The sequence below is a fragment of the Marmota marmota genome, unplaced genomic scaffold (assembly GCF_001458135.2).
Source record: "Marmota marmota marmota unplaced genomic scaffold, marMar, whole genome shotgun sequence".
NCBI lineage: Eukaryota > Metazoa > Chordata > Mammalia > Rodentia > Sciuridae > Marmota > Marmota marmota.
In genome coordinates this window covers 3070265-3093998 of record NW_026000164.1, presented here as the reverse complement: position 1 = coordinate 3093998, position 23734 = coordinate 3070265, and the positions used below count along the sequence as shown (strand labels likewise).

Below are 23734 nucleotides of genomic sequence, written 5' to 3'. Positions count from 1 at the left end.
GATACACACACCTTCACTGCCCACCCTCATAAGTATATCAACTCTCCAATCCTATGTCATTATTTAGTTCATAGGGATTTGATCACCTTTCCCTGTCCATTAAACTGATGACAGTATGCTGGTGGACCTACTGAGCATGAAAGGCAACCACCCTTTACTTAGTGGTAAGACATCTATGTCAGAGAAATAAATCCAACTACAAATTTCTGGGGGTCAAGTCCAAGAGGCATAGAGGTAGCCCTTCAAAGATGAAGGATAAGTTGTCTCAACTGTCCTCTTCTTCAACCAAGAAAGAAGTACAATGCCTATTGGGCCCACCTTGATTTGGGAAGAACACATCCCTTGTTTGGGTGTACTACTTTGGCTCATCTACAAAGTGACTCAAAAATCTGCTAGTTTTTTGAGGGTCCCAGAACAGAAGGCTCTGCAACAAGTCTAGCCTGCTATACAAGCTGCTGTGCCACTGGTCCATATGATCCAGCAGATCCCATGGTGCTTGCACGACAGTGGCAGATAGGGATATTGTTCAGAGCCTTGGGCAGGCCCCTATAGGTGAATTGCAACCAAGGCCCTTAGAATTCTGGAGCAAGGCCCCGCCATCATCCACAGATAACTGCAGTCTTTTTGAGAGACAGCTCTTGGGCTGCTATTGGGATCTAGTAGAACCTGAAGGCTTGGCAATGGCCCACCAAGTTCCCATGTGACCTGAGCTGCTGGTTGTGAACTGGGGTTCTGACTATCAAAGGATAAAATCAAGCACTCACAGCATCAAATGGAAGTGTGGTACATGTACCTGAGCTGAGCAGGTCCTGAAGGCACAGGAAGTGGCCCGGCTGTCCGTGGTTCCTATTTCTGCTATGTATACTGTCTTCTCTCCCAGGGTGTCAGGAAGGGAGCGTCTACTTCCTCTTACCAAGGCTGACCTGGCTACAACCAGTGCCAAATCTGCCAGCAGCAGAAATCAACAATGAGAGCCATTAATGTACCATTCCCTGACACAACCAGCCAGCTACCCGACACAGGTTGATTACATTGGACCTCCTCCATCATGGGAGGGGAAGAGTTTTGTCTTTATTGAAGTAGATACCTTGTCTAGATATAGATTTGACTTCCCTGCACACAGTGCTTCTGCCAGTGCTGCCATGGATTCACAGAATGCCTTGTCCACCTCCGTGGCACTCCCAGGGCATTGCTTCTGAGCAGGAACTCCCTTCAGAGCCAAAGAAATGTGGCAATGAGCTCAGGCTGAAAGAATTTATGGGTCTTGCCATGTCCCCCATCACCCTGAAGCAGCTGGCTTGATTGAAGGTGGACTGGACTTGTGAAGACTAGTTGTAGCACCAGGTAGGTGACAATACCTTGCAGGGCAGAGGCAAGCGTCTTCTGAATATACGTGCTCTGAATCAGCACCCAGTGCCTAGTACTGTTTCTCCCATGGCCCAGATTCCAGTCCAGGAATCCAGAGGTGGGGATGGGAGTGGCACACTCACCATTACCCCTACTGACCCACCGGAAAATTTTGCTTCCTGTTCCAACTTTATGCACCTGAGCTGAGCCTAGAGGTCTTCGCTTCAGAGGGAGGAACACTGCCACCTGGAGACACGACAGTGATCCCACTTCCATTGGAAGGTAGGAACCGAGGACTGCAAACATCACGAGGACTTCCTCCCCGTTGTGTTAAGACTTCGCTCGTGTGTGCATGTACATCTGATAACATCTGTGTTTTCATTCCCTTCTCACCCATTCGTCACACAACATGAGATCCATGGATTCTGTATCACTACTCAAGTATTGTTAAGGGCACATTTAAGCTGTAGGATGTCAGGAGAATAAACATCACTCAAGGACGTGACCTCCTCTTCTGGGAAAGGCTTTGGTTTGTCCCCAGCTGTACTCAGGACAGTTGAATCCTGTTGGCGGAATTGGTACCTTGTTCTTGTCTTTATTCAGAGATTTAACAGTGGCTTAAGGGGATGCATGTGGGTGCCAAGCTGTTGAGGGGAGTACTGCTGATGATTGGTTTTATGTATCAACTTGACTGGCAAGGAATACCTCGAGATTTGGCAAAGGATTATTTCTGGGTGTGTCTGTGGGGTGTTTCCAGAGAAGGTTGACTGTGAGTCAGTGGACCGAGTGGGGAGGACCCGCCTTCAGGGTGAGTGGGCTCCCTCCAATCAGCTGGGGACATAAGTAGAATAAAAAGGCCATTTCCTCTGTCCTAGAGTGGGGATACACTCTCTCCTGCTCTTGACATTAGAATTCCAGGCTCTCCATTGTTTGGACCCCAGGACTTCCACCAGTGGTACCGGGTTCTCAGGCCTTCAGCCTCAGAGTCGCACCATCGTCCACCCTCGCTCCGAGGCCTTGGACTTGGACTGCAGCACTCAGCCAGCTCCTGTCTTCAGACGGCCTGTGGTGGGACTTCTCAGCCTCCGTAATCGCGTGAGCCAATTCCCCTAAGAAATCCCCCTCGTGTATCTCTATATATCCTGTTGGTTCCTTCCCCAGCACCCTGACGGAAACACCAGGGAGGCTGGGAATTTCTCAGTGTGAGCTCGGCTTGGCCCCCAGGGACAGCAGAGGCAGCAAGCACATGCCCCTGCTTCCATGGATGGTGACTCGTGACCCCAGGCGCAGGCAGTCCTGGCCAACGTGGTAAAGAGGGGGGCAGATTAGAGGTCAGCCCACCTGCTCCTCTCCCCCTCCTCCTGGCTCTCTGTCAAGCCTTCCATCTGATTCCATGGGATGGTGACAGCTGGCTGGCGGTGGTGCCTGGATTATCTTGGTCAGGCTGCCATAACAACACAGCACAGACCCGGGGATTACAGGCATTTAATTCTCAGGGCTCTGGAGACTGCAAGTCCAAGATCAAGGCATTGGCAGGGCCCTCTGTCCTGAGGCCTCTCTCCTTGGCACACAGATGGCTGCCTTGTTTCTATGTCCTTCCACTCTGCACGCACACCACCAGTGTCATTTGTGTCATTTGTGTCATACTCTCCTCCTCTTAAAAGGACAGATTAGGATTGGATTAGGGCCTACCCTCTGGACCTTGTTCTAGCTCAATTGCCTCCAGAGATTCCATCTCCAAAGACAGTCCTCTTCTGAGGACCAGGGGTTAGGAGGCCAACATATGAATTTCGGGGGCCACAATTCAGCCCATGACAGAGGCTGACTGCAGACACATCCTTGAGTCTTCCTTCACCACAATCAGCAAGTGGGAATTTCACTTCCTTAAAAATCAAATATTTTAAAGATTAGAGACTTGAATTTAATGAGAACCTGATGTTTGACCTTCAAAAACAAACTAGATCTCTCCAGGCCTGGGGGGCCTGTGTGTGAGCACCCTCCCCTGTGGGGCTGTTCCCTGGAAGGTTCTTTCTCTGTTGCACCTGAGAACCACCCTGGGAGCTTTTGTGCATCTGGAACCCAGGCCCTCCCCACCACTAGGTCAGAATCCAGGGTTGGAGCCCAGGACACCAGTAGTTAGGAATCTTCTCTCCCTCAGGTTGTTCCAATGTGCAGCCAGGAGAGGACAGCCTGGGGGGGGGGGTCTGGTCCAGACTGCAGACTTTGGGGCCCTAGAAGGTCTCGTTGGATTTCACAGCTCCCTGCAGTCACTGAAATCCAGAGGGACTTCCAGGCTCTAGCCTACTCCCTTGGTGACCAAAACCCTAAAGGACAAGGAACACAGAGAAAGGTCTCGGGACACAGCAGTCAGTGAGCGGTCTCTGTGAGGCCTGGGAGCATCGTGGAGCTCCGCTGCTGGGACAGGAAGACACACTGAGCATCCTGCCTGTCAGTTACAAATGACTGAGAGGAAACGCCAGGAAAAGCCAAGAAAAGCAGAACCACGGCTCATTCCTCAACCATGTTCCAGAGGATCCCAGTGGCCAGAGAAGCTGGGAAGCACTCCTAAGTGGGACAGGCAACCTCATGACCAGGAGGCCCAAACTAGTCAAGACTTTGCTTCTTTGAAAAGGGTCAGAGCCCCACCTCCAAGAGGCCTTTTCTGCCCTGAGAACTCACAAACCTTCAAAGCCCTGTGAGAAACACCAGCTCATCTTCCATCATTCTAGAGAAGCTTCTTCTTTTTTTTTTTTTTTTAATATTTATTTTTTAGTTCTCGGCGGACACAACATCTTTGTTTGTATGTGGTGCTGAGGATCGAACCCGGGCCGCACGCATGCCAGGCGAGAGCGCTGCCGCTTGAGCCACATCCCCAGCCCCCCTAGAGAAGCTTCTAATCATGTCCACAGCACGGGCACCAACTGAGGCCTCTGAGCACCTGCACTGGGCAGAGGCCATTCTTCTCATGCATTGGGAAGGCAGTGTCATCCCTCAGGGGACCTGGTGAGAACCCAGCTGATCAGCTTGAGAGGATCCTTCCCAGCCTCTGAAACCACAGGGCATTCCTCCCTGAACACCACTGAACCCCCAGTGGTGAGGGGCCCTCCCACTGAAGTCCAGAAAGGGAATGAGAGTCTGGTGCCAGGGACACACCTCCACGCTGCTCTACCGACGAGGGAAAATCACAACATCTGCCTTCTCAAGTAGGTGCAAGGCTCCTCTCCTCCGCTCAGGCCTTTCACGACAGGGGATGTCCTGAGAGTCCCTGGCGATGGCCTAGAGTGAGGGCTTAGTCCAGGTGCTGACACTAGCAGTTATTAGAGAATGGGCCTCTTCTCCCAGGACTCAGGGTGAGGCTGATCCAGGACCCAGCCCGGATGAGGAAAAGTTAGATGCTTCAGGGACACGATTCCTCATCTGGGAAAAGGAATTATAACCAGGACTTTCTCTGCTGGGAATGTGGCTCAGAGGTAGAGCACACGTCTCTCACGCATGAAGCCTTGGGTTCAATCCCCAGCACTGGGAAAAAAAAACAAAAAAAAAAAAAAACAGAACAAGGCCTTTCTCAGAGGATTGCTGTGAGGATGCAATGAGATCCTACGTGTCAGGCTCTTAGAGCAGGGCCTGTCTGGTGGCCAACAGAATCTGTGTTAGCTCTGGAACTCAAAGCGCCCGGCAGGCGCCCCCTCAACACAATCAGTGATGTCAACTTCTCTGTGGCTTCAGAGCCTGCTCCGATTGGGCCTGGGCTGCCCCTTCTCCAAGATAAGCTTCTGAGGCTTCTCCTGGGAAGCATATTTCCATTGCAGCCATTGGGCAGGAAAAGTCTGAGCTTGGAGACCACCAGTCAGAATCTGAATTATACCAGCCAGATTCCGTACAGCTTAAACAAGAGGCAAGCAACTATTTGAGTGCCAAGAAATTCTAATCCCTATAAAAATTTAATTTTTCAGACTTGAACCCCACCTTCTAGGATAAGTTATAATGCCACTGAATTGGTAAAAGTCATACTTGAGGTCTAATATTTGTTTGAAGGTGTTTTTTTCAAGTATGGAAAAATACTTACATGGGTAAGTGTGACAAACGTACCAATATGTTGGGTCGTTTCTTCTCAAACATCAATCTATCATAGGCACAAAAGGAAGCCAGTTTGGGAGGCCCTGGCATGGATGATGCCTACTGCAGGATTATCTCTAGGAAGAAACAAATCCCCAGCCCAGTGTCACCAGGGCTCTGTGAGGGGCGGACGTGGATGTTGGTGTTCATTCATTCTTCAGCCAACTTGGAATTTCCCTCGTGCACGTCATAGGACCCTCTAACTGTAGAGAAGAGCTGAGCAGCGGCCTGCGTGTCAGTCACGCCTTCAGGCTCCCTGCTGTGACACCCACCTCCCTTTAGCAGGAACACAAGGCCTCAATCCTCCCCTCTCCTCCCCTTACACAGCGCACACAGGCTAAAGCTTGCAAAACAAAACAGCCAAATCCTAGTAGGCACAAATGAACGTGCTGCCGAGCCTGGGCACAGACCTCAAAGCCCAGCGCCGGCTGCTCCCAGGCCGGCCCCACTCAGCGCTGAGCTCTGGATTCCGGGGCTGGCGAGGGATCCCAAGTAATTCCTGGGCCTCGCCCATCCCTCCACTCAGAAGGATAATATGTGACCATACAGTTTTCCTCGCCATTTATAAAATCCCACAGCTTTTGGCAAGGAAAGAAGGAGGAGGAAGAGGACAACAAAGAGGAGGAACAGGAACAGGAGAAGGCGAGGAGGACCCCAAGCTGGAGAAGGAGCCCCGAGGGGCACCTCCGTGGTGAGGAGCCCGACTGGAATGTGGTGGCTCAGACAACCTGAGGATTCTTGCCAGCCGCTGCTTCTGAGGCTGATCGGGACGCACTTGTCAGCTAGTCCCTTCAAGCTTGTCCCTTGGGTCCTCGGCCACCTTCCAGACCCAGTGCTGCAAGGGGCCAGTTGCTCTGAGACGAAGGGCCCTGGCCCGGCACTCACCGCTGTAGCACACAGGAAGCTGAAGAGCAGATGGCAAGAGGAGGGGTCAGAGCCAGTGAGGGTGAAGCCCAGACCCAGTGACCTGAGACTTTGGCCTCAGTGAAGCTTTTACTGCTGTCACCAATCTGCCTGGAGCCTCCCTTCCTGGTACCTGCTGACGATGGGCCTGCAGGGCCCTCTGCCACTCAACCCCACTCCTTCATCTTATCAGCCTTGTTAACACGACTTGGGTCCCACAAGAGCTGGCCTCACTGCTCCACCCTGTCCCCCTCCCTGACCTTCTAAATCCAAGCCCAGGCTGCCTCATAAATTGCGGAGCTCAGAAGAAAATGAAAACCCAAGGCCTCCCTGAAAAGCCCAGGGTGGTGAGGCCCCAACCTCAGAGCACCACATTAGCTCAGCCCTCCGAGGTCGGGACCTGGGGAGACCAGGAGGCCTCACTCAGACACGCCCAGTGGTCCCTGCACTAAGGGCCTGTGAGGTTGCATGCAGACTCTTCCCCGAGGCCCTCCCTTGCCCCATCCTTGAGGCCATCCTAAGTGTGTTATCAGAGTCTTAGGGCAGACTGTGGGAGTCCCAACAGAGCAGGCTCGGCCACCCCTGCCCCCAGTTGACCAGACAGGAGACCAGCAACAGTAAAGCAGAAAAGGGTTTATTCTCAGCACCGCCCCATGGGGAAGACAGGTCTGAGTGCTGTCTTTGGGGTGTCGGCAACAGCTTTGGGGTAAGGCAAGAGCTGAGGGGATTTGCAGAGCTGGCCATCTTGGTCAGGTCGGGTCTGGTTGATCATGACCCTGGCACTGGTCCTGCAAGGTCTCGTCACCAGGGGAATCGCCGCTGCCTGAGAGGTAGTTTCAATTTCCAAGTTTCCATCCCAGCGTAGATACTTGTCTATCCTGTGATCCTGGAATCAAGGTAAACCAAAGGTGAGAATTATTCAGAAAGGAACAGGTCAGGGAGAGACAAAATGGTCAATGAGGAGGAGAAACAGGAACAGGAGAAGGAGAGGATAAGCCTGGGACAGGGAGGAATCCAGAGCTACTTAGGAGTCAGAACAGATAGAGCTTCATAGTGGATTAGGTACCTGCAGGAGGCCAGCCTCCATTCCTCTAAGGAACTTCAGTCTTTGTCATTCTGTAGCGTTAGTTTACTGCTGGTGGTGTCTGTAGTCAACTACAGATGGACAGGGCCCTGCTGGCCAGCGAGACCACGGCTTCCCCCAGCAGGACCCAGCGCAGGCTGCCTGTGGTTTTGGAAGCCTTGATTCCTGATGTGGCCAACAGCTCACTCTGGTGGAAAAGAGAGACACTTGAACAGAAAACAAAGATCTTTAAAAAGAGAGAAGGATGCATGAGACACTTTCTTCAGCAAGTTAATTTGTTCCTAAAACAGATGTGAACTAAAAAGTCTCCAATCTTATGGAACAGAACAAGGAGAAAAATCTAGAATTGCTAATTGGTACTCACTGCAACTCCCCGCCCCTCCAGGACTCCAGGAGGCCCCTGTGTTACATGTTTGCATCCTCCCACCCAGACCAGTGGCCAGGGTGACTGTGGTCATAGGGTCGTAAGAGTGAATGTTGAGTGAGGGGTTTCTATGGCCACAACACCAGTTAAGTGCCTTACAGTCATCTGATCTCCTTTGATCCAGTCAATAACTTTATCATACCTTGATCATCTGTTAATGCTCCTCATTTTATATTTTTATTAGTGATATAGATTTTTATTGGTGCCTGATAATTACACATAATAGTGGGATTCCTCGTGTCAAGCTCGTACATGCACAGAACAGAATTTTACCTCCCTTTCCTTTCCTCCTCCCTCCTGCGGTGCACTTGCTCCGCTCCTCTCTAATATCTCCCTTCTAATATTATTATTATTATTATTATTTTAATTAGTGCATTATCACTATATAAATATATATGATTCATCGTGCTGTATTCCTACATGCACACAGCATAACGTGGTAGACTCCATTCCCCGTACTTCCCTCCCTCCTCCCTCCCTCTCAATTCCCTTCCTCTACTGTTTTCCCTTCTATTTTTGTGAGATACTTCCCTTCCCCCCTCTCTCTCTCTCTCTCTCTCTCTCTCTCTCTCTCTCTCTCTCTCTCTCTCTCCTGTCCACATATGAGAAAACACATTTGAACTTTGACTTCCATCCCAGCATTTCTGCCCAAGGGCTCCACCAGCCTAAGTGTTCTCGAGGCCTCTCGTCGAGGCTTCTTCCTCCTAGGTCTCCTTGGGTTCCCTCAGGTCTCGCTTTACTCCACAGTTCAGGGGCCCAGGCCACCCGCGTGCTCATAGCCTCTCAAGGCCAAGCCGACAGTCCTACCCAAAGCCTTGACACAGCAGGGACCAGGCAGGGAGGTGGGAAAGGGACACCCCTGCAGGATCTGAGGGGTGTTGCTCTTGCGTTTGTCTCCCTCCTGGGAATCAGGTTCAGAAGCTCATCCCACAGGAACGCCAAAGTCCAGGGACAGTGTCCAGATGAAGTGTCCCAACGGACAAGCACAGCAGGCTGGGAGGAGGCTTAGCAGAGGGAGGAGCTCTGGAGGGCTGCAGAGGCAGGACAGGAATAGTGAGGGAGGGCACAGGCTGGCTCACCAAGGAGGGGAGTTCCTGCCTCTCTGGGAACAGGCAGAGACCTTTCAGGAACGCCAATGCCACCTCTTATCATTCCTTTTGTGTCCTGGTATTTCTGGCCGTGGCCACGGGTAGCTGTCTTCAGCCTTTGAAGAGGGAGGAGAGAGGCTAGGCAAGAGGTCAAGTTCACCCTGAACTCTGGACAAAACGTCCCTCAGATGACCAACATGTCTACACACAGAGCTGAGTAGAATCTAACCCAGAGGTTAAGGCAGCAAAGGACACAGCACAACATGAAGACAGAGAGGCCACACCTTTCCAGCCATCCCGTCACCCATGGACATCTGCAGGCCCAAGTGAGAGCCCCCATTTATAGCAAAGTGGCCTTCAGGTCCCTAAAGAGTTAACCATCCACACCGTAGCCCACACATCAGAGGTGGGAGACCAATACTGTGCTGCCCACCGTGTGATCTCCAAAGTTGGCGCTTTTTAGGACGATTAAGCAGGTGAACCTAGAGGATCTGCTTAGGTTTTTCCGATAACAACCCCAGCACAGCCCGGGCAGTGCCTCTGCCCAGGAAGTAGGAACCTGGAGCTGGGGGGAAGGCTGGGCCGGTCACGGGGTTCCACACTCACTGTCTGCCAAACCCAACAACCAGGATTTCAGACTCCAGAAGGGAAGCGGGAGGGGTTCCTACACCTCCCCTGTTAGCACAAACATGAGCAGGCTGGGCCGAGGGAGACCATTGAAAGGTCCAGTTCCCCCGAAGCCAGCCAAGAACCTGCCCTGCTTCTGGCCTGGGCCTGCGCCACTCTGTCCCCTTATATCTCTGTGGACTGCCCATGGCTCCTCATTGAAATGTGAGCCTGAGCATTGTTTTACCATGTTTGTTCATGGAAGAACGCCTGCAGAGTGTGTCAACATTGTTGAGTGAACAAATACTATCAAGAAGAAAGCCACAGCTGATGGCCCAAACCCTCTGTCCTTGTCAGAGCCCCTGCTTTTGTGAAATGGGAGGATTTTCTCTTTGCTAATAAGTCTTCCCTAATCAGCGCCCAAGCCTGTGATGTGGGCTTGGCAGAGGTAAAGGTCTAATCTAGTGGAAGCAGCTGTGGCCCTTTCTTTCAAGTGGTTCTGTGAGAATGATCCTGCTGTCTAGGTTGTCTCATCTGATCCGATGAGCAGTATCCTTCTGAAACCAAATATCAAGATTTAGCCATGGGACATCCATAAGCTGAGATCTGTGAACAACTAATTCCAAAATTCTGAATTTATCTTCTCATTGCAAGACCCGCTCCCAGGACTAGACTTCCTGTCTTCTTCCAGGCACGGGGTTCTTCCCCTTTAAGGCAGGCAGGATGCCCAGAACATAAAGGGTACAATCTTTGCCCAAGTGTTATCTGTAACTGTCACCAATCATTAACCCCAGGAAGGGAGGGACTGTATCTCAGAAATCAGGATCACCTAACCACAGGGAGGGACTGGCAGCCAGACGTGCAGCCAGGGAGCCCGGGCAAGAGAGGAGTCAGGCAGCAGAGCTGGAATCTCATCAAAGTTCCCCTAGCACCACGGACCTGAGTCAAAAGCAACGGCTGTGCCTCAGTTCTGTTGTGGCCTCTCTTAAAGGTTTCTTTCTCCTGGGTCTCCCGGGTCCCTCTTTACCCCACATTTCTATAAGCAACACAAGAGGTCCCTCACGCTAACCTCCTCCCCTCCCCTTCCCCAGTTCAGCAACCCAAACCCATCACATTCCCCCAGAACCGACCATTCTGTGTCCCAGGAACAGCTGCTCATCTCAGCTCTGTCACTTACTCCTACATACCCCCTACCTGGACAGTGCTCTTCCTCCAAGGTCCTTGACCACCGCAAGCCCCAGGCAGACTCCTCTGTGGAACTCCAGGGCCAAGGACGCCCACCCCACTGGGGACACAGAATTCACTCACCTGCTCTGGGCTGGCCAGGAACCTGTAACATCAGTGGCATAGGAGGCAGAGGCAGGAAGATCCCAAGTTCAAGGCCAGCCTTAGCAACTTAGTGAGACCCTAAGCAATTTAGTGAGACCCTGCCTCAAACTAAAAAAATAAAATAAAATAAAAAAAGGACTTGGGATGTAGCTCAGTGCTAACAGGCCCTGGGTTCAATCTCCAGTGCCAAAAAAAAAAAAAAAAAAAAAAAGCTCGGGGCCCAGCTGTCCACAATGCAGCACGTAAATAGGGTGTGCCAGATTGTATAGTGTTGTCCCCAAATTCATGTCCATCCCAGGCTGCAAAGTGTGACTTGATTTGGAAATAGGGTCATTGCAGACGGGTTAGCTAAGATGGAATAGGGTGGGTGGTGACTTAATCCAGTGGCAAGTGTCCTTATAAAAACCGAAGAGGCACGGGGGGGGGGACACCACATGAGGACAGAGGCGGAGGTTGGAGTGAGGCATCGAAAACCAAGGAGCCAGGGAGATGCCAAGGTTTGCCAGAGCACCAGAAGCTGGAAGAAGCAAGAAAGACGCCCACCAGTGAGCCTTCGGAGGGAGCCAGCCCTGTGGCACCGATTCCAGACTTCCGAACTGTGAGCGAGTCATTTCTGTTACTTTAAACCCTCTGCTGTGGTGCCTGGTTAGCAGCCCGACGAGGCTGATGCAGAGGGAACCCCAGGGCTTGGGGGGCTGCCGTCGTGCCATCTCCTTCCAACCCCACAGGCCGGTTCTCAAGTAGCCCTCCAGTCGTATCTGTTCATGCTACTAACTCTCTGTAGGTCCTCCGTGCGCCCTCCAATTGCCCTCCAATTCCCAGGCCCAGGCGTGAGACCTGCGGTGCCTGATCCTACGGCCGCCTGCACCCTGGGCTGACGACCTGCCGGCACTCAGCCTGTCTCCTCGGGTCCTTCTTTCATTTAATTGTGGACATTCGCTGAGGAATTGAGCCAAGTGTGACGTCAGGCCGGGTGTTACCTCAGAGGCCCAGGCAAGGCCCCTCTCCAACCTCTTGTGTGTGTGTGTGTGTCTGTCTGCCTGTGTGTGCGCATGCATTCTCACCCACATCCCTGGCCAGGAGGTGTTCTAACGCGTTCAGTTATCCTTCTATACACAGGAGCCCTTGGGAAGGTCTCAGGTGGCTTCGTGCATGTGTTTTAATGTGTGTGACACATGCTGCTGTCACTCACCTTAAGACCCACCCTTGTGAGTTGCTGTGTGGACGCCCACATTTCTGCATGCACAGCTTCATGGTGTGCACTGACCACCGTCCCAGGGATGGGCCCCTGGTGGCCTCCAGCTGTCCCTCCCCACGGACAGCTCATTCCTCTGTCCTCCCTAGCGGCCTGTGTGGAAATCTCTCTGGCACATGTCCCTGGAGGCAGGCCTGCGGGTCTGCAGGACATGCCGTGATCTCGTTTGTTCATGCTCTGCAGACTGCACTCTGGGATGGCTGTCCCGTCTATGTCCCCTCCCCACAAGCCACACCTGAAGTTCCCATTTCCCCACATCCCCTGAAGCACTTGGCCTCATCCAGCTTTCTCATTTCTGCTCATCATACGTGTAAAATTACATCTCGTTGTTGAATACCTGGAATTTTTCTAATAACCACCACATTTTTCATGTCTCTTTAGCCCTTTCTGTTTTCTCTTCTGTAAGTTGCCTTAGAGATACTTTTCCCAGGTTTCCATTCGAGTGCTGCCTCTCTCCAGCTGATTCTCAAAAGTTCTTTGCATATCCTAGGTAGTAGACCCTTCACTTTTGTTTAAACAGTCTTGTTAAGACACTACTTAAACATCTTACAGTTCACCCATTCAACGTGTAGGTACCGATGGACTATGGTACATTCACATAGAGGTACACACATTGCCAGTCAATTTTAGAAAATTATCATGACCTCAAAAAGAAACCCCATGCCCACCAGCTCCTACACCATCCCGCCAACCCACCCAGCCCTCATAAATCACCAGTGCACTTCTGTGCTCTGCATAGAGATTTACCTAATCTGGACATTTCATATAAATGGAACCATACAATAGGTGGTCTTTCATAACTGGCTTTTATTCATTTAAGAAAATGATTTTAAGGTTCACCCATGTTATACCCTGTTGATAAATTCCCCTTTTTTGTTCATTACTTTTTATAGCTGAATAATATTCCATTATATGGATCTACTATATTTTGTTTATGCACTTAACAGTTGATAAGCATTTGAGTTTCTTCTACCTTTTGGCAATTATTAATAACACTGCTATAAACATTAGTGTACAAGCTTCTGTGTGGAAATATGTTTTCATTTATCTTGGTTATTTACCTAGATGTGGAATTGCTGGGTCATTTGGAAGCTCTATACTTAATCATTTGGAAAGCTGCCAGTTTTCCAAGTGCCTACGTTTTCCATTGCCACCAGGTGGGTAGGATCCGGCAGCACTTAGTCTATCACTTTTTTATTCTGGCCATCCTAGTGGGTGCGAAGTGGTATCTCACCATTGGTTTTTAATTTTTCACTTTTAATTGACACATAGTAATTGTACATATTTCGGGGGGTACAGTGTGGCCTTTCAATGGTTGTGTAAATGTGTGGTGAGTACAGTATTAGGCACCCCTGTCATCTCAGACACTCGTACTTTCCTGGTGTTAAGAAATCCTGATTTGTGGCAATGTTTTAGTCAGCTTTTTCTGCTTTTGTGACTAAAAGACCTAACAACAGGAATTTTAAAGGAGGAAAAGTTTATTTGGGGGCTTATAGTTTCGGAGGTCTCAGTCCTAGGTAGCCAGCTCCATTCCTCAGAGCTCGAGGTGAGGCTGAACACCACGGAGAGAGCGGGTGGAGGGAAGTGGCTGGCGTGACGGTCAGGAAGCAGAGGCTCCACCTGCCAGATACAAAATATGTGCCCCAAAGCCACACCCCCAACACCCCTCCTCAGCCACCCTCTACCTGCCTCCGGCCTCCACTCAGCGAATCCCACCAGGGGATTAATTCACGGACTGGGTCAAGGTTCTCACAACCCAATCGTTCATCCTCTAAATCTTGCATTTTCTCACACACCAGCTTTTGGGTGGGGGTGCAGGGGACGCCTCACATCCAGACCATAACCAGCAACATGAACAACTGAGGAGCATTACATTAGGTGCCAGAGGCCAGGCACAGAAGGCCAACATGGTGTGTTCTCACTCACGTGTGGACACAAAAATGTTGATCTACAGAAGTAAAGAACAGTGCTCAGGGAGGAGGGAGGAGGGGTGAAGGGGACTAAAACCTAAAGCTTCTCCAGCCGGCAGGGTTCCAGGGTGTGGCTGGGCAGGAACAATGACTCCTGAAGTCCCACAGCAGAGAAGGAGAGCGGCAGCTGCTGAGGACTCACTGAGTCTTCCAGCCTCGTTAATGGCGGGTTTGAATGTCCTTGTTGTTTTGATCTTCGTTTCCCTGGTGACTGACGATCTCTTCGTGAGCTCCCGTCCCTTTGAACGTTTTCCTAGGAGGGATGTCTGTTCGGATCCTTTGCCCGTTTTTAATTGGTGTCTTTTATTCTCGAGCTGTGAATTCCCCATATGTACTATGTACTTTCATCAGATACATCATCTTCAGACATTCCCCAGCCTGCGGGCTGCCTTCTTGCTTTCTTGTTAGTGGCCTTCAAAGCACTGATGACATCCAGTTCACCTGTTTCGTTTTGTTTGTTTTGTGCTATTTTGGGGCTTTGGGGTAGCGCCTAAGAAGCCCTTGCCACGCCCGAGATCAAGAATATTTATTCCTCTCTTTTCTTCTGAGTTTTGTGCCTTTGGCTCTTGCATTTAGGACTTGTTCCATTTTGAGTGGGCTGTTGTGCTGTGAGTTGGGACCTGTCTTCTCCAGTCTGTCTTCATGCCAGTCTCTCTGTCCTTTGTGGAAGACAAACAGGTCAGACTTCTCAAAATCAATTTGTCCCTCTTCTGGCCCAAGCTCTCCTAACTCTCCATGGAGATGGTGAGCCCATGACAGAGAGTCCCCAAGTGTCCCTCCTAGGGGACATGAAGAGTGGAAAATGCAAGCTTCCATCTTCACTGTGGCCATCATCATTTTGGCCTTTAAAGCTAATCCCCCTCCAGAGACACCAAAGACCTTCCAGAATTGCAAGTCCAACATGGAGATAGGTAATCATTTCCGTCCTTCATCTAGCTGCCAGGACACACTGACATGACTTCAACGCCAGCGTTCTCGTGAGAGATACAAGAACACAAACGCATGATCAGATGCCATCTCTGAGCAAGCCGCCTCAGTGACCAAGGAGATAAGGACCTCTGTTTCTTCCTAGCCACGCTCTTTGGCGGACTGTATGCTTGTCCCTCTACCCTGGAGCTGCTCCGGCCTCATCCATGTTTGTTAGATTAAGGTTAAGCTCCCCCTAACTGGGCCCTTGGTTCTGTCCCCTCTGTGCAGAGGTGTTGCCTGTCCCCAGCTGCCCTTGGCCTCTGCTCTCTGCCTTAGCGAACCTGACTGTCTTGCCCCCCAGCTGCATCCTCCCTCCTTTCTGAATCCTGTCAGGTCCCAGAGGTGGTGACAAAGGTTTCTTAAGTCAGTGGCCTCTGTGTCTCTGGCTCCCTGTTCGGCCTAGGGGTTGAATTCCCTGTCTTGCTGTGGGTGTCAGCTTCTTGGTCCATATGTCTGCTCCAGGTGAGTCTGTCAGCCCGTAAATCCCCCCTGTCCTCACTTCTGAATTGTGACACTATGTACACAGATTATGGTATTGCATATTTGAAAAAGAGGAAGCCAAGGACAGTTCCCGGGGAACTTGGCACTGTGGCAAAATGATAAGGAAACAGAGCAGGACACATGTTGTAACTGCCAGCGCCCGGCATCCCCCGCTACTGGGGAACCCCTGAGAGGGAGGTCCCCACCTTGGTCGGCCCATACCTCACCCTGTCCCTCCCTGCGGGGCGGGGTCCAATAGACTTCAAGAAGGTGTCAGGGGTCAATGCCTAGGAACAAAGTCTGACAGAGAGGCGACTGGGAGCCCAGCGCACAGGTGCGTTCTGATGGGGCACGAGAGGGGGCTGGCAGGGAAGGGGACGAGCAGGGAGCCAGGGGCAAGAGAACCCTGACACAGAGGAGGAGGGCAGAGGTGCCAGAGCCCAGAGCCCGGCTCAGGAGGCTCCAGGGTTCCTGGGGGTGCGAGAGGGTGCACGAGGAGTGGCCAGGGGCTGGGGGGCACTCGTGCTTCTGTGAGCAGCTCAGAAGGCTCCCGGGCCAGGTGGTTCTCTGTCTCCGTCTCCACCTCCCTGCTGCACTGGAACGGAGGGTGGCGCTGGAACAGAGGGTGTTGCTGGGCAAGGTCAAGGTCCCTTCTGCATCTCCCTCCTCCTTGGCAAAGCAGAAAGAAATCTGGGGATGGAAGGTTGTAAAAAGGGAGGCCCCCCGTGAAGGGGCAAGGAGGTCCCCTAATTACACATGACTAAGTGAAGGGAGCCATCTGACGAGGCCGCATGCTGGAGGGACATTCTGGAAATGGCCAAACCTGAAGACAGGAAAAGAGCCGTGGCGGGCAAGGGTCGGGGGGCGGAAAGGATGAATAGGCAGAGCGCAGGGGGTTTCAGGGAGTGAAACTACTCTGTGTGACACGGTAAGGGTGGACACATGTCCATTTACATTTGCCAAAATCCACTGGACTTCAACACCAAGAGTGACTCCGAGGTAAACAAGGGACCTGAGAGATTGTGGTGGTCACTGTAGGTGCATCAGCCGTAACTGGACCACCAGGGACGTTGATAGTGGGGACTGGGGAGACAGGAAAGAGTGGGAGCTCTCTTACCTTCTGCTCAATTTGCTACTAACCTAAAACTGCCCCCAGAATGAAACACGTACACTTATACGAGAGAGAGAGAGAGAGAGAGAGAGAGAGAGAGAGAGAGATGGATGAAGGGTTAGCCAAAGTTTAATGGTAGAACAGGAGCCCAGCCTGTACCCTGCTGGCCCTAGCTTCACCCAGCAGCCCCCGGCTCACCCACTCCCTTCAGGTTGGGCCTTGAAAGCACAAGGAGTTTGGGTCCCTAGGCCATCCCACTAGCACCAGAAGAACAAGACAGGGCCACTACCGGGAAGTCCCCATGGTGAACAAAACCAGAGCAACGTGAGAGTCAGGGGGTTGGGATCTGGGAGACCAGAGAGGACTTCTCAGACAGCCTTGACTGTGACCACCAGGGCCACCAAGGCCAGAAGACCCAAGGAAAGAAGAGCTGGGGCTCCCAGGAGCCCACCAGCTCATCCGATGATAGAATGGACACAGCAACCACTTTTCACTGACCCGTGCATCAGTGTACAAATTAAAGGCCACAATGCCGAGGGGACTGAGTGGGGAAGTGAAATAAGCTTGAAAGGCCCAAGACAGAAAGCTCCTTGGCAGGGTTTAAGCCAACTTTGAAAGGAGGCATAGGATGTGAACTTGACAGAGAAAACCAGGCGGGAAAGGAACACGGCGGAGCTGAGCGTCTCTGGAGGGTGCATTGTGTTCCTAGTGCTTTTGAGTCACATAATTGACGCATGAAAGACTTTTTCCAAAAAGCAAAAAAATGCAAAGCGCCCGGATCTCAGGTTCCCTTTCTCTGGTGTCCTCTCTCGCGTGCCTGATGCAGCACCAGGATGCTTCCCTTGTTCCAGGGATGCAACTGAGTCCAGCCAAGTGCACTGAGTCCCAGCACCCCGCCCCCACTGGTGGGGCTCTGGGCTGGAACAGGCTGAGCAAGGCAGACCCCAGACCCTCTGCGCCTCTGCCTGCACAGGAGAAAGGGTTTGCTCCAGATTCAGCCCCAGGGGCTCTGGTGGGGGAGACAAAAGCAGGGACCTCTAGGGGCCTTTGACCATTCATATGCCAAGTTAGGGTTCGGGGCCTCTGCACCTAGGGCACCACCTGGCGGGTAAGGCCCAGGGAGACTCCAAACCTTCAGGAAGTCGGTGGCAGGCAGCAAGAGCAGCTGTCCTGGAAGGAAGGACAGGTCTCTGGTAGCATCCCAGCAAAGCCCGACCGCAGTTCAGGGTCTGGGGGACCCAGGGCAGGGGGACGGTGACAGCCAGTGGCTGCAACCAGCATACCTTGCAAGAGCCAGGGTCTCCCAGGGACTCTCGGCCCAGCAGGTCTAGCAGGTGGTTCCACCCAGGAACGAGAGAGGACAGAGAGGCAGCCACCTAGGTCTGCTCTCAGCTTCACACACAAGACTTTACAGGTAGCTCGAGAGGGTGGGTCCCTGATCACACCCTTCTCCCAAAAGGAAAGGGGAAAGGGCACCCCACCAGGTGCCTTCTACAGCTGCAGGGGTTAAGAGACCGCGACACAGCTGCCCCATGGGGACCAGAGAAAGCTGGACAGGGCTGGCCTCATCCTCACCCCAGAGCCCCATCTCAGCAGAATCACTCAGCAGAGCTTGAACCCTCCTGTGCTGGTGTCCACAGGCCGTATCAACAGCGTCCACTGTAAAGAGGAAGAGTAGCCGGTGCTTTGTGTGTGTTTCCCCTAAAGCCCGCATCACTCCAAACATTGTATTACCTGTGCAGTTGTCTTCTCTCCACAGTCCTAGGAGGTAGGTGTTGCTGTCATTTCCATTACATGGAAGAGAAAATGGAGGTCCAGAGAGTTTAAGCAACATGCCCCAGGTCACACAGCCAGTCCTAAAGGTGTAACTTACCAGAATGCAAACCCAGGCAGCCTGACCCTTTAAACCTACCCTTTAAACTTCTACGCTAAATTTTGAAATTTATCTCCCTAAAAAGTATTTTGTTGCATAAAAAAGCAGTTTTTCAGTCAATACAGCTCTTTGCCTCCCAAAACACAGCAAGCACTTTCTGCCTTCTGAGGACCAGGCCTCTGGCCATGGTGACTCAGAGTACCCTTGGCTGAGGAGCCAAAGGGTACAATGGGAGCGGGTGTCTAGGAAGAAAGCCCATGAACTATAAGAAGTTTGTGGACAAAAGAAGAGAGAAAAAAAATTAAAATCCACAGACACGCAGCCAGGGACCTGGGCAGCACTGGGAACCATGCAGGGGGGCCACAGGGACCCTAGCTGCCTCTGGCTTGGGCTGGGACAGGAAAACCATGAGGCTAAGGGGCATGTTGTCCACGGTGTTAGCCTGACACCAACCCACTTTCTGCCTCTGCTCTGCTACATTTTAGAGCCATGGGGAGACAGAGCCTGGCACTGGGCTGGGCAGTGGCCACTGTGCTCATGCTGCAGATGGCTGCGGAAGAGCGCCCGCCCTGGACCCTGCACGGCAAGGCTGAGGTGTTTGCAGACCTCAGTGCCCAGGAGCTGAAGGCCGTGCACAGCTTCCTGCAGGCCAGGAAGGAGCTGGGGCTGCAGCCCTCGGGGTCCCCAAGCATGGCCAAAAACTCTGTGTTCCTCATTGAGATGCTGCTGCCCAAGAAGCAGCATGTGCTGAAATTTCTGGATCATGGAGAAAGGCGCCCCATTCGGGAAGCCCGAGCCACCATCTTCTTTGGAGCCCAGGAGAACCCCAATGTCACCGAGTTTGCTGTGGGGCCGCTGCCACATCCCTCCTACCTGCGAGCACTGTCGCCCAGGTCCAGGCACCAGGCCTCCTGGGCCTCCAGGCCCATCTCCAAGGTCGAGTATAAACTCCTCCTCCACACCTTGCAGGAGGCCACCAAGCCCCTGCATCAGTTTTTCCTCAACACCACCGGCTTCTCGTTCCAAGACTGCCAGGGCCGATGCCTGACCTTCTCCGACGTGGCCCCCCGTGGCTTGGCATCTGGCCAGCGCCGCACTTGGTTTATCTTACAACGCTTCGTTGAAGGCTATTTCTTGCACCCCACTGGCCTGGAGCTCCTTGTGGATCATGGGAACACAAATGTCCAAGAATGGACGGTGGAGCAGGTGTGGTACAACGGGAAGTTCTACAGGAGCCCAGAAGAACTGGCTCAGAAGTATGCAAATGGAGAGGTGGATGTGGTAGTCCTCGAGGGACCGCTGCCCAAGGACCAGGGGGACGAGAGCACAGAGGAGCCGCCCCTCTTCTCCTCGTACAAGCCCCGTGGGGACTTCCCCAGATCCATCAGTGTGGGCGGCCCCCGGGTGGTCCAGCCCAACGGCGCCCGCTACCTGCTGGACGGCAACGTGGTGCTCTATGGCGGCTGGAGCTTCGCCTTCCGGCTGCACTCCTCCACCGGGCTGCAGGTCCTCAACCTGCACTTTGGGGGTGAGCGCATTGCCTATGAGGTCAGCGTGCAGGAGGCAGTGGCAATGTATGGAGGACACACACCTGCGGGCATGCAGACCAAGTACATGGACGTGGGCTGGGGCCTGGGCAGCGTCACTCATGAGCTAGCCCCTGGCATCGACTGCCCGGAGACTGCCACCTTCCTGGACACTTTCCACTACTTCGATGCAGATGACCCTGTCCTCTATCCGCGAGCCCTCTGCCTCTTTGAGATGCCCACAGGGGTGCCTCTCCGGCGCCACTTCAATTCCAACTTCAATGGTGGCTTCAACTTCTATGCAGGTCTTAAGGGTCAGGTGCTGGTGCTGCGGACGACCTCCACCGTCTACAATTATGATTACATTTGGGACTTCATCTTCCACCCTAATGGGGTGATGGAGGCCAAGATGCATGCCACTGGCTACGTCCACGCCACCTTCTACACCCCCGAGGGGCTGCTCCACGGCATGCGCCTGCACACCCACCTGCTCGGCAACATGCACACACACCTGGTGCATTACCGCGTCGACCTGGATGTGGCAGGTAGGACCCCAATCAGAAGCTCTGGGTCAAACATGCAGACAACCAACAGGAGGCACCCAGGAGACAGCACTAGGACCCCCGGGGATAGGACCAGGGGCGTCTGCCCAGCAAGCTCCTGTGAAACACGCAGCTAGAGACCCGTGTGCCTCTGAAACACAGTCTAAGTGAATAGAGCCCGAGAGTCACTCAGGTGCCACTATGCAGACCTGTCCTGGTGCTGGGGCTGAGTAGGAAGGTGTGCATGGAGTAGGGGAGGAATGTCACTGCCTGACACCTTGAGGTGGGTACAGGGCCACCTGGGGATACTCAGTGTGTCACCGCAGGAGAACCGGTGCAGTGCCCGACATCAAATCCCATAACAGCACAAGGTAATCCAGACCAGATGGGCAGCTTCTACCCACTCAGTCCCACTTGCCCCTGTGCCCAGACAGCACTGGACACAGTCTCTTATGCCTGGAGGAAGATGGTGTCCTTCTCTGGGGTCATAGACACTGCCAGTGATCTTGAGCACAACCCTTGAGAAGCTGCACATGACATTGGAATTCCCCAGTTGCCCTGACATACCCAGGAGCTGTCCCCTAGCTCCTCTGGTTTTGAGGATTGTTATTGTCCCTTCCTGCCTCCCGCAGCTAGCCCAGTGCATGCGCCAGCACCTTTTCCTGGTGTTGGCTGTTGGATGGGTCCAGGGTGGAGATCCTGAGGGGCAGGGGTTCTGTTCCAGGGGCCTGATTCCCTTTCTCCCCTACCCCCCCTCCTACCCCCAGGCACCAAGAACAGCTTTGAGACACTAGAGATGAAGCTAGAGAACATCACCAACCCCTGGAGCCCAAGACACCGCCTGATCCAGCCGACACTCGAGCAGAGGCAATACTCCCGGGAGCGCCAGGCAGCCTTCCGCCTCGGACGGCCTCTGCCCAGGCACCTGCTCTTTACCAACCCCAAGAAGAACCCCTGGGGCCACAAGCGCAGCTACCGCCTGCAGATCTACTCCTCGGCTGAGCAGGTGCTGCCCTTCGGCTGGCAGGAGGAGCGGGCCATCACCTGGGCCAGGTGAGAGGATCAGGGAGGCTGGAGAGGGCCAGGGCTCTCCTCCGTGCCTGTGTCTGTCTGTGCTTGTCCCTGAGGCTCTGTGTCTCTGGGTTGTGTCTGGGTGGCATCTCGGTGCACTCAGGGAGGGGTGGAGAGCTCCAGGGGACTCCAGGCCCTCCATGGGCAGCAGGCATGGGGAAGCAGCAACGTCCTCCATCATTGGAGGATGCTCCCCGAGAGGCACTGAGAGGCCGCCCCTGCCCCCTGGAGCCACCCAGTTTCTCCTCGGCCTGGCAGGTACTCCCTGGCAGTGACCAAGTACCGGGAGTCGGAGACGTGCAGCAGCAGCATCTACCACCAGAACGACCCCTGGAACCCCCCTGTGGTCTTCGAGGAGTTTCTTCACAACAATGAGAACATTGAGGATGAGGTACTGCCCAGTCCCGCCCCTGCCCCCCTCTGACCACCTTACCCCCAGAGAGTCCTAGCCTGCCCCCCATCCCAGGAGCACAGCTGGCTGTGTGGAGGGCACGTTCACGCATCTGCCCATCTGCCCATCTCTTCAAAAGGGAGCTTCAGGGTGTCTCTGGAAGTATCCAGGCACAACTGAAAACGCCCCAGGCCAGCATGACCTACAGTGACCAATACTGGACACTACTTACCCACTGATGCCCACCCTCTCTCCCACAGGACTTGGTGGCCTGGGTGACCGTGGGCTTCCTGCACATCCCTCACTCAGAGGACATCCCCAACACGGCCACACCTGGGAACTCTGTGGGCTTCCTGCTCCGGCCCTTCAACTTTTTCCCAGAGGACCCGTCCCTGGCATCCAGAGACACCGTGATTGTGTGGCCCCGGGATAAGGGTCCCAACTACATACAGCGCTGGATCCCTGAGGATCAGGACTGCTTGAAGCCTCCCCCCTTCCGCTTCAATGGGACCTACAGGCCTGTGTGAGGCCACCCCAGTTCTGTCTGGAAACCTGAGAGCCCCATGGGGCCGACAATAAACTCATCAGTGTCCAGCCCCGTGTGCTGCTTCCTGGAAGGTTGGGGGGACACACACATGGTAGGACATGTGGGCACCTCAAAAAGACCTCCATGACCAGTGCAAGGGAAGCTCACCGGGGTGCCAGAGTTATGTACCAATAGGTTTTTTAAAATCTAAACTGTCCACTCCCTCTTGGGGAGGCCATAGGGGAATTCTCCCATGGTAACGATGGGCTTGCAAAATGGCGCCACCATCGGAAGATGCTATGGGGAAACCCAGAGAGTTACCAGCATCTTTACGCAGGTCCAGCTCCTGGGGGGTTATCCCCAAGGTGAACCTATGCACACAGGGAAGACAGATGTGTTGCCAAGTGTAACAACACACGTCTCCAGCTTCCCACCAACAGGAAAGGGTGGCGGCCACACAGCCACACAGGGGGTGGCGAGCCAAGGATCTGAAGGAGGGCACTCTGTGTCAGCAGGGACACCTGCAGGGTAGAGTGAGGGAGGAAAGGAGGCACCGACCACAGGCAGAGGAGGCGGAGCTTCACACAAGGAAGGCAGGGGCCCCGCAGAGACCTGCGGTTTCCCTGGGGAAACGAGGTGGATGAGAACGGGGCTGGCAGCAGGATTTCTCAGTAGACGCCTCTCTGTATTGTGTTGGGGGTTTGTGTTGTTTTGTGTTCTGTTTGTTAGTCCATTGGGTTTCGGAGGGAGGGGAGCCTAGGGAGAGCGAGGGGAAACAACGGAGAGGGCTGGGGACACAGCAGAGCTGCCTGGACTGCACACCTGGGAGGGGCAGTGTCTCCTCCCTCCTCCTTGAGGGAGCCACCAAATGCCCTGGCCACTGGCCACCTGTCCCAGTCAGCTGTGGGAACCCGGGTGCCATCGCCCTCACCCCGGCCCTTAGTTCTGTTTATTTTTGAATCATGAGAAGGTATCTCCTACTCAAAAAATCAAAACTCTAAATTTTAGGAGAGGAAAGAAGGGAGGGGGAAGAAAGACAAAGTTCTTCTTGCTAGTCAATGGCACTGCAGTAGGTAACCAGGGTAGGTGAACAATGCCACCCTCAAAGTCATACACATCCTAA

General features: G+C 53.3%; 1 protein-coding gene and 1 long non-coding RNA gene across 4 annotated transcripts; one reads left to right on the top strand and one right to left on the bottom strand.

Annotated features, from left to right (window-relative positions):
- Window positions 1-6979: 6979 nt before the first annotated feature.
- On the bottom strand, window positions 6980-8888 carry LOC107148942. The gene is made up of 3 exons (XR_001504318.2): window positions 8682-8888; window positions 7433-7637; window positions 6980-7252 (listed from the first exon to the last, which is right to left on the bottom strand). It is a non-coding gene; the product is annotated as an uncharacterized LOC107148942 (long non-coding RNA).
- A 2134-nt stretch (window positions 8889-11022) lies between these two features.
- Window positions 11023-22679, top strand: Aoc1 (amine oxidase copper containing 1). Of its 3 annotated transcripts, XM_048786718.1 has the most exons (6): window positions 11368-11495; window positions 18323-18450; window positions 19041-20626; window positions 21391-21676; window positions 21953-22085; window positions 22346-22679. In XM_048786718.1, the coding sequence occupies exons 3-6, from the start codon at window positions 19045-19047 to the stop codon at window positions 22610-22612; spliced, it is 2268 nt and encodes a 755-aa protein (XP_048642675.1). In that variant the 5' UTR covers window positions 11368-11495; window positions 18323-18450; window positions 19041-19044; the 3' UTR covers window positions 22613-22679. The 3 variants fall into 3 exon arrangements, with proteins under 3 accessions (XP_015349168.1, XP_048642675.1, XP_048642674.1); XM_015493682.2 differs by lacking the exon at window positions 18323-18450 and having other exon boundaries at window positions 11023-11495; XM_048786717.1 differs by lacking the exons at window positions 11368-11495; window positions 18323-18450 and adding an exon at window positions 15820-15905.
- Window positions 22680-23734: the final 1055 nt, after the last annotated feature.

Coding starts and splice junctions, on each gene's coding strand:
- Aoc1 (XM_015493682.2), top strand. CDS start 11,332: ATGAGGACAGAGGCGGAGGTTGGAGTGAGGCATCGAAAACCAAGGAGC. Junction 21,677..21,952: donor CGGGCCATCACCTGGGCCAG/GTGAGAGGATCA, acceptor TCGGCCTGGCAG/GTACTCCCTGGCAGTGACCA. Junction 22,086..22,345: donor ATGAGAACATTGAGGATGAG/GTACTGCCCAGT, acceptor TCTCTCCCACAG/GACTTGGTGGCCTGGGTGAC.